This window comes from Pleurodeles waltl, chromosome 2_2, assembly GCF_031143425.1.
Source record: "Pleurodeles waltl isolate 20211129_DDA chromosome 2_2, aPleWal1.hap1.20221129, whole genome shotgun sequence".
In the NCBI taxonomy this organism is placed as follows: Eukaryota; Metazoa; Chordata; class Amphibia; order Caudata; family Salamandridae; genus Pleurodeles; species Pleurodeles waltl.
The window spans coordinates 354,963,046-354,978,110 of record NC_090439.1 but is presented as its reverse complement, the minus strand read 5'-3'; the positions used below and the strand labels follow the sequence as shown (position 1 = coordinate 354,978,110).

The window sequence follows — 15,065 nt, the reverse complement described above, 5'->3', positions numbered from 1 at the left end:
TTATAATTGATGGGAAGTGCGAAAGGGGAGAGGGAACAGGAGGGGGGGGGTTACAAAAAGATGGGAAGTTATTTTGTTCTGTATGCGTTTTCATGCAATTATAAAGCAATAAAAGAGATCTTTAAAAAAACAAAAAACAAAGGTGAAATTGGGGATGTTCATCAGTCCCCCAAATGGACCTGAAATGTCCAGTGGCACTTTTTTCCAGTGCAGCATTGTCACTTCTGCCAGAATCGCTGCTAATAGCTTTGTCACTTGTGTGTTTATCACTGAGCACACAGGTGTTGTAATCACACACACAAAACCATCCACAATTTTATATACTTCGTACCACCAAAAATCCTCTTGAATCCTGTGTTTCATAGCTTGAACGCCAATGTGGCATTTATGAGCAAGCTCTAACACCTTCTGTAGTAAGCCTTCCTGGGTTATAAAGCAGACCACCTAACCAGTCCATCATTGTACAACAACTCATTTACTACTTGTACAAATGGAGCAACATCACCATCCGTATCCTCATAGAATCTCACCCTATGGTTAGGTTTTAACACGTTTTAACTCTAACACTGTATCACTAACACTGTATCCTCCTTCAAACCATAGTTCTGCTCACTTATGTTCAACACACTACCAAAAGCAGCTTGCACTTGACTCATCATGCACATATTTATTCTCCATCCCAACCATTCTTTTCACCCACCTAACCAAACACTGTTGATATCAACAATAAGGGCCTCATTATGACTTTGATGGACAGGAAAACCCGTCTGCTGAACTTCCAACAGACAGGTTGCCGCCTTACTGGCTACCTCCCCGCCGGCCCTATTATGACTTTTCTGTCTGACTGACGGGCGGAAACAAGGTTTCCGCCAATTAGCCCAGTGGGAAAGTGGTGGCAGCATTGTCACCGGCTCGTAATCGAGCCGACCACAATGCTGCCTCCTACAGGGAGCACCAGCACCCTGGTAATGCGCACTGTCTGCACAGCAGACAGTGTGGATTATGAGGTCGCTGGGCAGATGGACCCCTGCAATGCCCATGCCGTGGGCATGGGCAGTGCAGGGGGCTCTCTGCAGCCTCCTGCACCTGTTCTCTGCCAGCCTTTTTATGGCGGTGAAACCACCATGAAAAGGCTGGCGTGAACCAGGTCGTAATCAGCAGGGCGTCACTCACTTCAGCACTGCCCTGGCTGATTACTACCTGCACCACCGTTTACCCATCAGGAACATTGTTCCCAGCAGAAACGGTGGTCAGTTGGCACTCTTAACTCTTATTTTGGCGGTCGGGTCGCCAAACCGACGGCAAACATGACCGCCACCGCAAGTCTGGCAGTCTCTTGACTGCCAGACTTGAAATTAGGCCAAATCTGCAGCACATATTTTTACTCCTAAAATGTATTCCAAATTATACTGGAATTCTTGCAGGTGATACTGCCACCACGTAATCTATGGAGTGACTCTACAACCACAAATTATACTAAATAAGTCCACCCAATGTTTATGATCTGTACACAGAATAAATGTAGAGTCCTATACAAATGTTTGAAAGTCCTGAGCTCCCTACTACAGTGCCAAGGCCTCTTTCTCAAATGTAGAGTTCCTTGGTTCAGCACCTCACAAGGTCCTAAATGCAAACATTATTTTTTTTTCCACCATCCTTCTTTGTAGCAAAATGGCCTTCACACTGTGATTACCAGCATCAGTCATGATGATGCTTACAATCCCAGTGTTGTGAGGCTTCAGTAGTCCAGTGACGAAGCTTTAATTGTATCATCTTCAATCTGTGCGAAAGCAGATTTGTATTTCCCACACTAAACATACTTTTCATTCTTCTTTAAAAGTTTGCGTACTGGTGCTGTCTTGCTGGCAGAATGCAACACAAGTTTTGCTTAATATTATACTATCCCCGGGAATGATCTCAGCTGTCTTAGTTTGGAAGGAGCTTCGCTTAAAAGTATTCATGAACTTCACCCTGAGTTTGACACTTCTTTGGAAGTATGGTGTCCACACTATCTTCCACAAACCTGCACTTGTCCTTTTTCAGTGTCAGACCACTTTTCTTGAGGCTCTCTAAGACAGCATCCAACCTCCTGTCATTCTCTCTTACATCTTTAGCACACATACCGAAATTTCATCTTGCAAGTAAGACTGTCAGTTCATGCTTTTCATGAACAGCCACATCCCCCTTTAGAATATGGAAGATGCATAAGCTAGCCAAAACAGCATGATTCTGTACTGATATGTCCCTTTCTGAGTTACAAAGGATGCAAGATGTTTGGACTCCTAGTACAACTTGTTTTGGTGCTACACAGCCGGCAGGTCCAGGGATGTACACTCCTAGGCATTCTGCAACTGCACAACACCTTTGTGAGAGTGGGAAGAACCTGGCTGTCAGCCAGGATGTTATGGATATATATTGTGGAGATCAAAACACAGCCTCAAAAATTTGCCTAACTTGGCATGACAAGCCCACAGAGGTCAACCACTCAAACCTTTAATTCATCTAGAAAATACCCAATCCACTCAATACTTCCAGCTCACTCATCAATTCTTCCCTTGAACTCAGAGGTACCTTTGGCACTTTGTGAGAAGTGTGGCACAATGGTTAGAGCGGCAGACCCTGATGCAGAGATCTGGCCCGGCACCAGGGTTCAATTCCCACCTCGGCGGATCTTGGGCCCAATTCACTTGGACCACATAATTCTCGCCTCAGTGCCTAATCTAATTAATGGGTCCCACTCTAACTCTGGGCAATAGCTTGCTTAATCTCCACAATGGTCCTCACAGTGCTTGGATGCCTGGCTTCACCGTTGGGCTGTCCAGGAGTGGGCGCCTCACAGGGAAAAGCCAGGAGGGGTTCCACAGCGGAATGCGTACAGTGCCTTGAGACCCTAACGGGTGAGTAGTGCACTATACAAGTGTTAAGTTTTACATTTTTTTTAGAAATCACCTGGTCTGTGTGATTAGGATTATATTCAGTTTCTCTTGATCATGCCATCCAAGAAATATTGACCATCTGGTGCTTTGTATTCTTCACGGACATCAAATCCTTTCACAACTTCAATCTTTTCCCCCAACTGGCTGAGTACAGTTCAGTGAAACTTCTGGAAATTCTTCTCTACAATCCATATGAATGGTGATCCTGAGTCTGAGATACTGTTATGTGTTGAACATTTATTATGATATTGCAATATAGTGATTTCCTACTCCTAGCTACCACCACAGTAATGTCATCTCCCTCGGAGTCTACAATCATTTCCCCGCCTCCGTTACCAATAATGCCTAATTCTCAGCCTTCTTCCGGTCACTTTTCTCTAACTGATTAGATGCTACCAGCTGCCATCACATTGCTCGATGCCTTACAAACACAAGCAAATGTCCCTTTTGTTGCACATTACACATGCTCGTGCCCATTCCTATAACTGCTTGGCATCCCCAACTGTGCTTTGCTTCCACATCTAAAATTAATTGTCAGTTCTGCACTTTAAACCCTAAGTTAATTTAACATTTAAAACTTAAGTTAATTTTGGCCACCCCTTTATTGTTTACTTTATACATGAATGTAACTTGGCTTGCTGTCACCAGAAATTGGCATCTCCCTCAGTTACATTTCAGAATGCTCAATTAATATTGCTATGTTTGAAGCAGCTTCTAACTCATGGAGACGGTTACTTTAACGCAGCCTTGTCGCTACTAAAAAGAGGTTGAGTCTGTTCGGGTGCAAACGATTTATTTCACTGCCTCAGAATCTGCCTGTACAGTAAATACTCTCACCTTTTCCACTGTTAGATTCGGGCAGGTTTGATCTGCTAAAATTTAATGAAGAGTGAGGTATTCAAAGGTACTGCTAATTACCAGATGCAGTAAATTCAACCTAACATAATTCCAGCGGCTGCTGAAGGAGTAAGGGTTCATGCAGGAGTCAGGAAACACAGATCCACTTGCAATCAGAGACCCAGGCCCTCATTATGAGTTTGGCAGATGGGAAGGCCCACCCGCCAAATCCCCGAGAGGGTGGCCACCGCTTTAGTGGTGACCACCCTGCCAGACCTATTAGGAGTTTCCTGCTGGGCTGGTGGGCGGAAACCTCGGTTTCCGCCAGCCAGCCTAGCAGGAAACAGGCTACAGCATTAGCTCCAGCTTGTAATCGAGCCTGCGGCAATGCTGTAGCCCGCAAGGTGCACCAGCACCTTCACAATGTTCATTGTCTACACAGCAGACAGTGAACATTGCGGCGGTGCTGGGCAGAGGTCCCCTGCACCTGTTCTCCTCCAGCGTTTTCATGACAGTGAAACCGTCATGAGAAGGCTGGGGGAGGACTAGGTCGTAATCCGAAGGGACGCGCCGTCCTGGCTGATTACAATCTACGCCACCGCCAGGCGCACATACATCGCTGCCCTGGCAGATTATGATTTCTCCCACCGCCAGGCCATAGGGATACCGATTCCAGTGATGCTGGTGGAACCCTGGCCGTCTGACTGCCAGGGTCTTTATGTGGCGGTCGAACCACCACAGCAGCGGCAGTCCTGACCACCACCGCGGGGCTGTCGGTCTGAAGATCGCCAGGCTCGTAATGAGGCCCTTAGTGTTTGAAAAAGGGATACAGAACATCAATGGAACTTGATGACATCATACATAAGTGATACTCCACACACCTTCCCTGGTGCCACTCCTTATCTTAATTTCTATTCTATTCAGCAGTATGTCTCTGGCTCGGTTTACTTCCTTGCCGGATGCTGCTCCCATCAAAAGAATTTATAGTCATATTATCAACATTTTTTTTATTTCAAAACATGTTTTAATCGTTTTGTAGAAACGAAAACACAGATGCTGCTGCAAAGTTAAGCTTGATATAAAAGTCACTGAATGCTCAATCAAAACAAAGACAAATTACATCGGTTAATTAATTATCGTCCCTATAAAGTTTGCACGTTTTAAATTGTATTTGGACCTAGTTATAGAAGACATATTATGTTTTTGTTGTTATGATGTATGTGGCTAGCACCATCTTTTTACTCTATACTACTTTTAATTTCCTTGTTTAAGTAACAAAATAGACTCATGAAACAACTGCCGTTTGTCTTTTGTTCTTTTCTCTACCTAGGTTTATTCTGGAAACATTCATCTTTGACAAATATGTACGCTACACATTCACTATCTACCCAGTAGGAATTGTTGCCTTATTTGGAGTTTTGACCAATAAAGACATCTCTAAGGGGCTAAGTACAATTGGAATACTGACAGGTAAGGTCTGTTGCATAGTTTTATACAATTATTGTTCAGTGGTAAGAATTCAAATCCAAAGTATGCTTGCATTAGCTGCAACTTCTGCACTGTACACCTCCTAATACTGTTTGGAAACTCGATGCATCCACAAGAATTGTATTGTTCCTGAAAATGTGTCTTGGTAGAAGTGTTCTTGCAGTATGCTTTCACCAGCACTAGGTTAATAATTGTTGTCACCTGTTTGTTTGCTTCGTGGATGGATGCTGAGTAACGCATCCCTGTTTTCTACCTTGTCTGCACATAGGCATCAAATTGTTGTGCTGGTCAGAAGCCATAGCAGGGACCCTGGAAATAAATGTGTTGTTGACAGATAGTTTGTGGGTGGGAGTTCTGAGTAGATATTCAAAGAAAGTTATTGCAGTTGGGAAGAACACCCAGACGATGTGAAGCTGACTCCGAAACTGTGCTAGTAAAAGGCAATGACTGTGATTTCGGACAACACCAAACATTAAAGGGCCACCTTGTGGAAACAGTCTTTCTAGAGCCTTGGATATGTAGGCGCGAGATTCACATCCCGATATTGGCTTGAGATTCAGAGAAGAGAATGTGAGCTAGCGAGAGAGAGTTGCCCACTGCGAAAGACAACTAAGGTGGCATGTTACCCCAAAAATTATGAAAATGAAGCGAGTCATATAGGCCCAATAATCAACAAAGCACCTATAGATTAAATACAACGTCCATCCTTCCTAGTGTTTAAATTACCTTCAATTGAGGAAAGATAAGTAGACATACAAGCTGAACATAATAAGGATCCGGACTGACAAATGGATTCATTTGATTCTGGGCTGTGTAAAACAATATGAAATACTGCACGCCGAGAAGGCCACAATAAGTGCTTTATATATAGTTTTGAGAAAAGAGAAATGAGGACGTCTTGAACATTAACTGACTTCTAGCTTTATATTGTGTCTCCTACAGCCTTCCTTTTGAGTTTGACAATTGCCTTCTGCCTGATTCATCTGATCCTGATATTCATCTACCACAAAAGAAGACCAGTGTTTGCCAAGGACAGCTTGATGAGTTTAGACAGTAGTTTGACCCTTTCGGACCACTCTGCTCCAGGAGAAAAAGGCCAAATGACAATGATGACAAATGGAAATGACAAACACACACACCTTTGAGGCAGTGGGACTTCTGTGTTGAAACTGAACTGAGGACACCACATACTCTCCACTCTCAGTGAATTGTGAGGTTATGCCCACAACTGTATCCTGAACACTTGAGTGGGATATTCCTCTTGCAGCCAACATTATTTTGTAGCCCCTCCACAATTGTTGCGTTATTGGTGTGCTGACATTGTATTGCTCGATAAATGGCCCGAGCAGTTGTCAGCAGCTCAGATGAATTTCAGAATTCCATCCATCATCTCGTTTTTGCATTTGCCTCCTCCCTAGATGCACCGGGTATGCCCAGACGTGGGTCCCAGGCTCACTGTGCCACTAGATTCAAGCTAGCCTGGCTGAGGAGGGGTGATGCCCCAAAACTGCTCCCAGGATGTTTGTTTCCAGTCCAGGGAGGACCGGTCTGGCAATTCGGGCTGGACTCTTCCCATGGTGAGCAGAGTCAGGACTGATTTGCATATGGCTAGGTCTAAACTGGGGTGACATGGTGGGCACAAAAATGATGGATTGGGATGCAGCCCAATCAAATTGCCAGTGGCTGAGATTAATTCAAACATTCCATCAATCAGCTTGTTGTTTTTGTACTCTATTGCTCTACACCGGCTTGCTTTATGAACAATCTGCATTACTGTGCCCTTTGATGCTACATTGTTCTGGACACTCATTTGTGTACATTCTCAAACATCTGCCATCATGCTTTCCCGTAACAACTGTTTTTATCATCTGCATGTCCTTCCTCAGGATCACTGAACTCTTGGTACTTTCAAATTTCACACATCCCAGATGGGCACCCCTGGTAACAGACTGCTCACTCAGTATTCAAGATCACTCCGACTCTTGACTGCTCTCAATATCCAGGTGCAGTCCTGAGTGTGACACTGTAAATATGCTATTAAACATACATATTATGTTCATAAAGTATATTTTTACCTGGATTGGAGAAACAATATTTTCTCTAGAGTATTTACATTCCTTATAAACACACGTACTACTCGCCATTTAAAAACATATTTATAAGCAGTTTTAAGAGATATTGACAGTAGGTGAGTTGTCATTCCTTTTTTAATCATGTGTTAATACAAATTACAAGGCAAATTAGCACTGTTAGATGTCTATACATTTTGTAAATGCTTTCTATAGGCAGGTAATGTCTTAGTATAAGACAAAAACAAAGTAAAATAAGGAACCATAAAACACAGTAACTGTCAAACTGAGGTAGGTCAGGTCATCTTCTGTGGCTATGTGTTTGGGATTGGTCATAACATATTGCAGCTAAAACAAATACTTTGAACTCCTGCACAAAGTGTTCATTGTTGTGCATGAAGCCACTCCTCTTCGCATTTATTGGCTGTGAGGGGTCGTATATGACTCAGCAGATGACACTGAGAACCATTTTTACCTGTATAGGTCTATAGATAGCAGCTTTTGGAGTGGCATGTGTATATAAATTCAGGGTGGTGTGATGTCATCACTGGCCTGATCTTTCAAAGACTGCACAAACTCTTTCCATTGGTACATGGGGAACATTACAAGGGCTTTAGCTTCCTTCCTATGTAGTGCCATACTCCCTACTGCAGTCCATTGAAGAGTTGATGGCCTCCCGTTCAACAGTACCAGAGAAGCAGCAGACTTCAATTTCATACTGATGGTCGTTTTTGCAAGAATAGGAGCTAGGTCTAGAAACTTACGGCCTCATTTAAAAGAGGCTGCAGCATCACTTTTTATGAAGCTCCGGTGGTGCAGGCATCTCCACCATATCTATGAGGCTATGCAAAGCCACCCTTCAAGGAAGCGTTCCACGTGCGTTGAGGTGGGTTTCCCCACTCAACATCCATGGGTTTTGAAACATTCTCAGATTTACAACTATCCATAAACCTGGGAATGTGTCAAAAATGTGCATCTCCCAAGAGGAGGCGTAGCGGGAGAAATAACTTTATTTCTCCTTATTGTTTCCACTTTCTATGTGTGCTGCATTCACCAACACACATAGAAATAGTAAAATGCCTCCATTTATTGTTTTTGTGCAGGAAGGTGCCCCTTCCTGCACAAAAACAATTGTGCCAACAACGCAGTCAGCCTTGAACCATGGTACAAGGGTGCCTGTGTTGGCGCTCTGCAGCAATTTCTGTTCCAGCGCAGAGAGAAAGGACAGAAATGCATTGTATCATATAAACATGGTGCATTCCTGCCCTTTCGATTTGGCGTAGGGTAGCGCAGCTAAAAGGTTTGCAGTGCTGCCCTATACCAAATGTTTGTAAATGAGGTCCTTGTTTTTTGCCCTATAGGCCGTGGGTCTACTGTCAAGACCCTGTACGCAACCCTGGTGTGTAGCTCAGTCCTTCTAATGATTACTTCCAAGCTATCCGTAACACCTGCCCAGTATTCAGATAGCCAAGCACAATCCCATAGTTTATGTTTAATCTCTGTAATTATCGCAAGGCATCTGGGGCTTTCCAGATGGCCATTGGGGAATATTTTGTTGACTCTTCTGGGCATGAGATAGGCTGTATGAAAGATGTTAAATTGTATGTACTTGAACCTAGCATTTTGGGACACACAGGGCCTGATTCACAATGGTAAACTTACACGTTTGTATAAGTTTATGATTTGTTTTCTATTTACAAAGGTATTTTATGGGTAGTATCTTTATGCCTGCGGAGTACCCACAATTGTGGCAGAAACTCCGCACATAAAAAGATAGGGTTGGCCTACTGGCCTATCTTTTTATATGCTAAGTCTTTCTCCATGAATATGAATTTATAAAAATCATAAACTTACACAAAAGTGTAAGTTTACCTTTGTGAATCCAGCCCTCCGTGTGGGTAAGTCCATGCCCTAGTCCAGTCTTGTCATGAAACTGTCTACCATATTCCCATAACCCTATGCAAGCAATACATGAAATCTCCTTCATAATTTCATCACAATCAATGGTTAATATCCAACAGACTTTAAATACTCTCAAGCCTTAAACCACAGTGATTTACTATCAATCTTTTTGTAGAATGGTGGATCAATTTGTATTAGAATTACAACTAAATTCGCAGTCGACTTTAACCTTCTCCCTACTCCCTCCCTATTTAATTTCGATCACTGAAAAGTTGATTCACCAGAAGAATCCTTCCATTCCTGCTGCCCTCCATTCGTTCATGATACCTTCCATTCCCACTCTCCTAGAAGAGCATGGAAGGTGATGGTCAGGGGATCACCCCAAACAGCCCCCTATTTTTCACATCCTCTCACCAGTTGAGCAATGCATACCCTCAATATGGCATATTGGTATCAGAATAGATGGCTCTTTTAAGCTCAACATTTGGGTAGTCTGCAACACATCTTGCCCTCAGCACCACTTTCTATTTGTTTCATGACCTAGACTGGTCCCTAGAGTCTGCACCACTCTCCAGACACTCACTGTCTACAGCGTCTTTAACATCAGTTTACAGATACACCACAATGCATTTTTTTACATCAGCCTCTATCTGACACTTCTCTCAACCACCAGCTCCCCACAGACTCATAAAAACTACTAGACCACACCCTTATATCTACCTCTGTAACCGTTGACCCTTACAATAAAATCCTCTTCCTCAAACCACTCACTAATTGACATGTTGGTTCCTATGTATACACATACACATACATATATTGGCCCTAAGACACACTATCAAAAATGTATATAGAGGCCCTAACAAGTGTGACCTCTGTCCTTCACTTACCTAAATCCACATACCACACTGCCAATGTCAGATCTAGGAATATTTACACAGGAGCAGAAATTAGACATATGCCGCCATACCTTGATACCATCCCAGAGTGTCAAACTCAGACTGTGACTTCACAGGGATTGGGTTTATTGTAAAGACACTGGAAACAAGAGAAGATGAAATAATTGTTAATCTCAGGTAGACCTCATTGACAGCATGGGCAGATCTTCCACCCCTTTGCAGAAGCAGTCAGGGACGACGTGTTGTGATTCTTTTATGTTGGCTGATCGGAATGTAGCGCATTACCTGACTCAACTCTCTCGCTCTGACATTTACCTCTGAAATGAAACCCTACTCTTCACTGCCAACCCACATTGCACTCAGTTTGATCCTTTCTCCTTACACAATGTGCCCACTGTTCTTCCCTACTTACCTACCTTACTATGTTATTTATTCACTCCTCCACTAGAATTTACCAGGAGTGTTTCAAATATCCTGTTGTCTTCCTCTTACTGAAAATCTTGCCTGCGGATACTTTGCCAATTACCAACTACTGTTCAGTGTCCCTACTTCTGCAAAACTATTGGAAGGTTAGAGTTTACAGGAAATTACATTACGGGGTGCCATCAACTGGCTGTTATCAAAGCAACTTTGCAAGAAGCAACTTTCCTGGTGTAAATATCAGTCAAACAATAAAAGCATAAATATTAATACGAATGAATAATACATTTTAAAGTTCTTTTAAGTGGAATTACTTTATATTAGTCACACTGGGTGGAAAGGCTTGGCCGCATTCTCTCGAAAAGTTATATCGTTAATCACATTTTAACAAATTGGTTCCAGATTAGTGCATTATATGTATATATATATATATATACGGTGTACTTATATAGAGCAAACATAGCCGAAAGGTTGCAGAGTGATAGGAGGAGTAAATGGTGGATATTACTGCATCAAAATATAGTGTTTTTAAGGAGTTGAGTATTCATCTCTTTCTTAAACTTCTGCTGGTTTGGGCTGTCATGGGGCTATTGTTCTAAATCTCTCAGTGCATAGATGGGAAAGGCCTTTTAACTAGTTTTTTTAACTTTTGAACACTTCTTCCATCTGAAGGTGTCCTTGCTGTGGGTTTCTGGGAGCCACTGGATATGGCAAGCTTGTTGACCAAATAGGCAGGGTTGTCAGTCATATATCTGTGGCATTTCTATAATGTGAATCTAACCAGTGCTGCACAGGATAAAAGAAAAGCATAAAGTAAAGAGCAATGGAAAAGGTAGCTGGTTTGTTGACTGTTAATGCATTGTGATGGATTTTTAGATGACACAGCTGGTTTTCAAGATTGTACAGGCTGGAAAGGGGGAGCTTGTGGAGTTCCATCAGGGTGGAACTATGTTGTCATATTTATTCTGTCACTATTTGGTGTGCTGCTGCATGTGTAATGCCCATAAGGGGGAACAGCGTGGATTAGCATTCCAAGATGTTTTTCTAGATACCCGGTGCAACATAAATATGTGGCACTGAAGATTTTTTGAGCAAGAAAGATATGAACGGAAATAAAATAGTTGAAAAAGCTTGCCATTTAGAAAACACATCATCCAGTCACTGTAAAATACTAGAAAGTATCAGAACACAATCATATGCAGGCTAAAAGGGTTTGATGTCATGTGTCCTGAGCCACATCTACAAGACACCCATCAATGCCTCAGAAGGCTTTGAATGTTCTGATACTAATTATTAATATATACTTACATGGTGCAAGTGTGCATTTCCTTTCGTAAATTAGCATGATGTAGATTCAATTAACACTTTTGAGATACATCTCCTTTCACTTGCATATGATGATTTCTCACAATTTTGTATAACACCTGCAAAACCCACACCTCAAATGCTAATAAATGATGCTTCAAGACTTCCTCACTAACAATCCATTTCCGTGGGCCTCACAGTGCTGGATTATGGCTGCAAGGCCCAGGGAAGGGGTGTGGACACTCCACTGTGTCCCCAGCCATGGTGCAGCACTGCTTGTCCTAGGGGAGGGTGGTTCCATCGACTGTGCCTCACTGCTATTGCCTAGTTTGGTAAGGCCCATGAGAGGAGGCCCCAATGACTTGAGCCTCATATTTACAGTCTAGTGCTTCAAGACTCAGAGTCCACATCCTTGGGACATGCAGATATGACCCATCATTGTGAGTCCTAGGACAAGGGTTTCCAGTCCCCTGGACCTCACAGCCATGGTCTAGCCCTGCAAGGCCATAGTAGGGTGGCCAATTTTCCATTTTCTTTTACCAGGATACTTTCTGCCTTTGGAGACACATCATGCGTGTGTATACACATTGGCCAAGATTTCAGAGGGGCTAGAGCCTCCTTGCACCACATTAGCATCATTTTTGTTTTATGCTAATGTGGCCCAACAAAGCCAAAATCGCCGCACCACATTTACAAAGTGGCACAATGCATGCATTGCACCATTTTGTAACCCCTACTCCACATTATTGCCTGCACCAGGCATAATGAATGCAATGAGGGCGGTCTGCCGTTTAGGGGGCCAAAAAAATGGCGCAAAGAAATTGAAAAGATTTTTTTTGTGCCATTTTTTTCTGCAGTTTTAAAGCCTGCTCAGAGCAGGCGTTAAAAGGGGGCACACCATTGTTACAATGGCCCCCTATGTACTGTTCAGGGTTAGCCTCAAAATTTTGGCACTAACCCTGAACAGTACATCAGTGGCGTCAAAAATGATGCTATTGCCCCTACACTGTACCATGGTGTGCAGTAGTTTAAATACAGCGCACACATGGTGGCGGTGGGAGGGACTAAGGGGGCAAAAAAAGAGGCACTGCACTGGGTGCAGCGCCACTTTTCTTAAATCTGCCCCATTGTGTTTGTAGGGACATCAGCAAAAGTTTCTTGGGGAGCAGAACAACTGTGTGTCATATTTAAGATTATTGGAACTTCATTTTAAAGCTCCACCTCTGACACAGGCCATCTTAAAATAACTTGGCTAGAGATTGAGATTATCACTTGTGATTGCTATTCATACTATATTTGAGTTCTGATCCCTTTACCACGTGCTGGAGTAAGCCTTAACTACTCTCTATTGCAAATTTTGAGGTAATTGTAGAAAATGAACTCTGGTATGCAAATGGAATGAAATTCTTAAGCTTTGAAACACTAGCAGTATTTATCAATTTCTAGCAGGCATACTGTCCACAAAGTAACCACTGCACAGGACCTTGTCTAGAGGGTATATTTCAGTCATGTGCTCGGATATTTGATATCTAATCTCAGCCTTGCCGTTTATAAAAGGCTGGCAGAAAGCCAGTGCTGAGTGCCACAGGGGGACAGCATGAGCAGTGCAGCCCCCCCCCCTGATTATAGGTTTCATTCACTCATTTAAGGCTACTTGCATCCCAGTAGCTAAAGGTGCTATTGAAGGTGCTTTGTGCAGGACCCCTTGTGTGTTGCAATGCCTCCCTTTTAGCCACCCACAAGCAGCGCTTTCACAACTCATCAAGGGCTTGAAAGAGAGTAGCTTGTTTCTTTAAAGGGTTTAAAGTGTGGGGCAGTGGGTGTCCTGCAATGTCTTTGTGTGAGCAACTCAAGACTGTATCCCCATTTACAGGCCATGATTATCCAGGGAGAGGCTTTTTGTTCCCTGAGCATGCACTTATGGTGTACAGCTGCGAGGCCTAGGGGATGGGAGAGGCCAAGGGGATGGTAGGCTACTTCCCTGTGCCTCCCAGTCATGGCACAGTGCAGCGAGGTCCAGGGAAGTGGGCCCCTTCACTTATTCCTTCCAGAGCTAAACATGAATGTGAGGTCATAGGTCTCACAGTGCTACACCATAGCTGCGAGGCCCAAGGCTGGGGACCTCACAGGTGAAGGAACCCAATGTAGGAAGGCTGGGCGAGGGGCCCTGGGCAGCTGCCCATACCTAGTGACGGCCCTTTCTCTAACTCACTCCTTCCTTATACTTATGGATAAAACCCTTGATTGATTCTCCCCTACCTCTCCAACTGCTTATTTTCACTCGCTTAGTAACCTTCACTATCACTTCCTGCACTCCAACCAGTTGGTGTCCCCAAGGATCAGGATTTGATACTCCCCTCAACTCTCTGAACTACTTTCTGTGATTATATAATTTCCTTCTTGGTTTTGCTTATCTATGTGTGAAAGAAACCCAGAATTTGCCTCTTTTGTATCCTCCTGCAAAGAAAAATTTAAGTGCTTAGCCATTTGCTACTTTTCCATCTGGTTATGCTTAACTTCACCAGAAGAAAGATCACCTAGTTCCCGGCCTTTTCCTATTGTACTTAATATATCCTATGATTTTCTCTCAAGTGATTGTGGATGGATTGTAGAATGGACTCCAGCATGTGTAAAGGCAATATGTCAAGGTGCCATACAAAAAAGCCAACTAGCACCCCTTCTAGCTTCTGTGTTTGTATGTATAATCTGACTGTCAACTTCTGTAACAGCAAATTCACATAATATATGTTGTAATGATGCCAAGAAGATGGGTTCTTTCAGGAGTGTTATTTATTCGGTCTCCACTAGCCGCTTCCTCCTCGTTCCTTCCTGTCAGCTGTACCTCACCAACATTCTTAAGCAAGCTTCACAAACTCTAGGGCTATATCATTACAGCGTGAGGAGGAGGTAGGAAGGGCTGTACTATTATCGTTCTCTTATTACTAAACTAAAGGCTTAAGTTAAAATGCTATAACACAGTACAAATTATAACACATCCCCTAACCTACAATTAGATGAACCATATATGGGGAAATGATTACAATACAGTATTCAAACATGGCCTGAATAGGAAGGGTAAAGATCAGTAGTAAGGTCAACTGCAACCCCCCTGATTGTCAGAGAATCTATTTCATGACATAATCTTTGTGCCAGGCAGGTAGCTTACAACACCTTCCTCCCCAGCGCCTGACGTTGAGCAGTGATTAGGTGCC

At 43.1% G+C, this 15,065-nt stretch overlaps 1 protein-coding gene across 1 annotated transcript in view; it reads left to right on the top strand.

Annotated features, from left to right (window-relative positions):
- Positions 1-8,963, top strand: part of LOC138273417 (uncharacterized) — a 94,862-nt gene extending 85,899 nt beyond the window's left edge. Inside the window, exons 6-7 of the mRNA XM_069218888.1 lie at positions 5,104-5,243; positions 6,204-8,963. Coding sequence (XP_069074989.1) covers positions 5,104-5,243; positions 6,204-6,406 — 343 coding nt within the window. The 3' untranslated portion in view covers positions 6,407-8,963. The remainder of the gene's footprint in view (positions 1-5,103; positions 5,244-6,203) is intronic.
- The last annotated feature ends 6,102 nt before the right edge of the window (positions 8,964-15,065 follow it).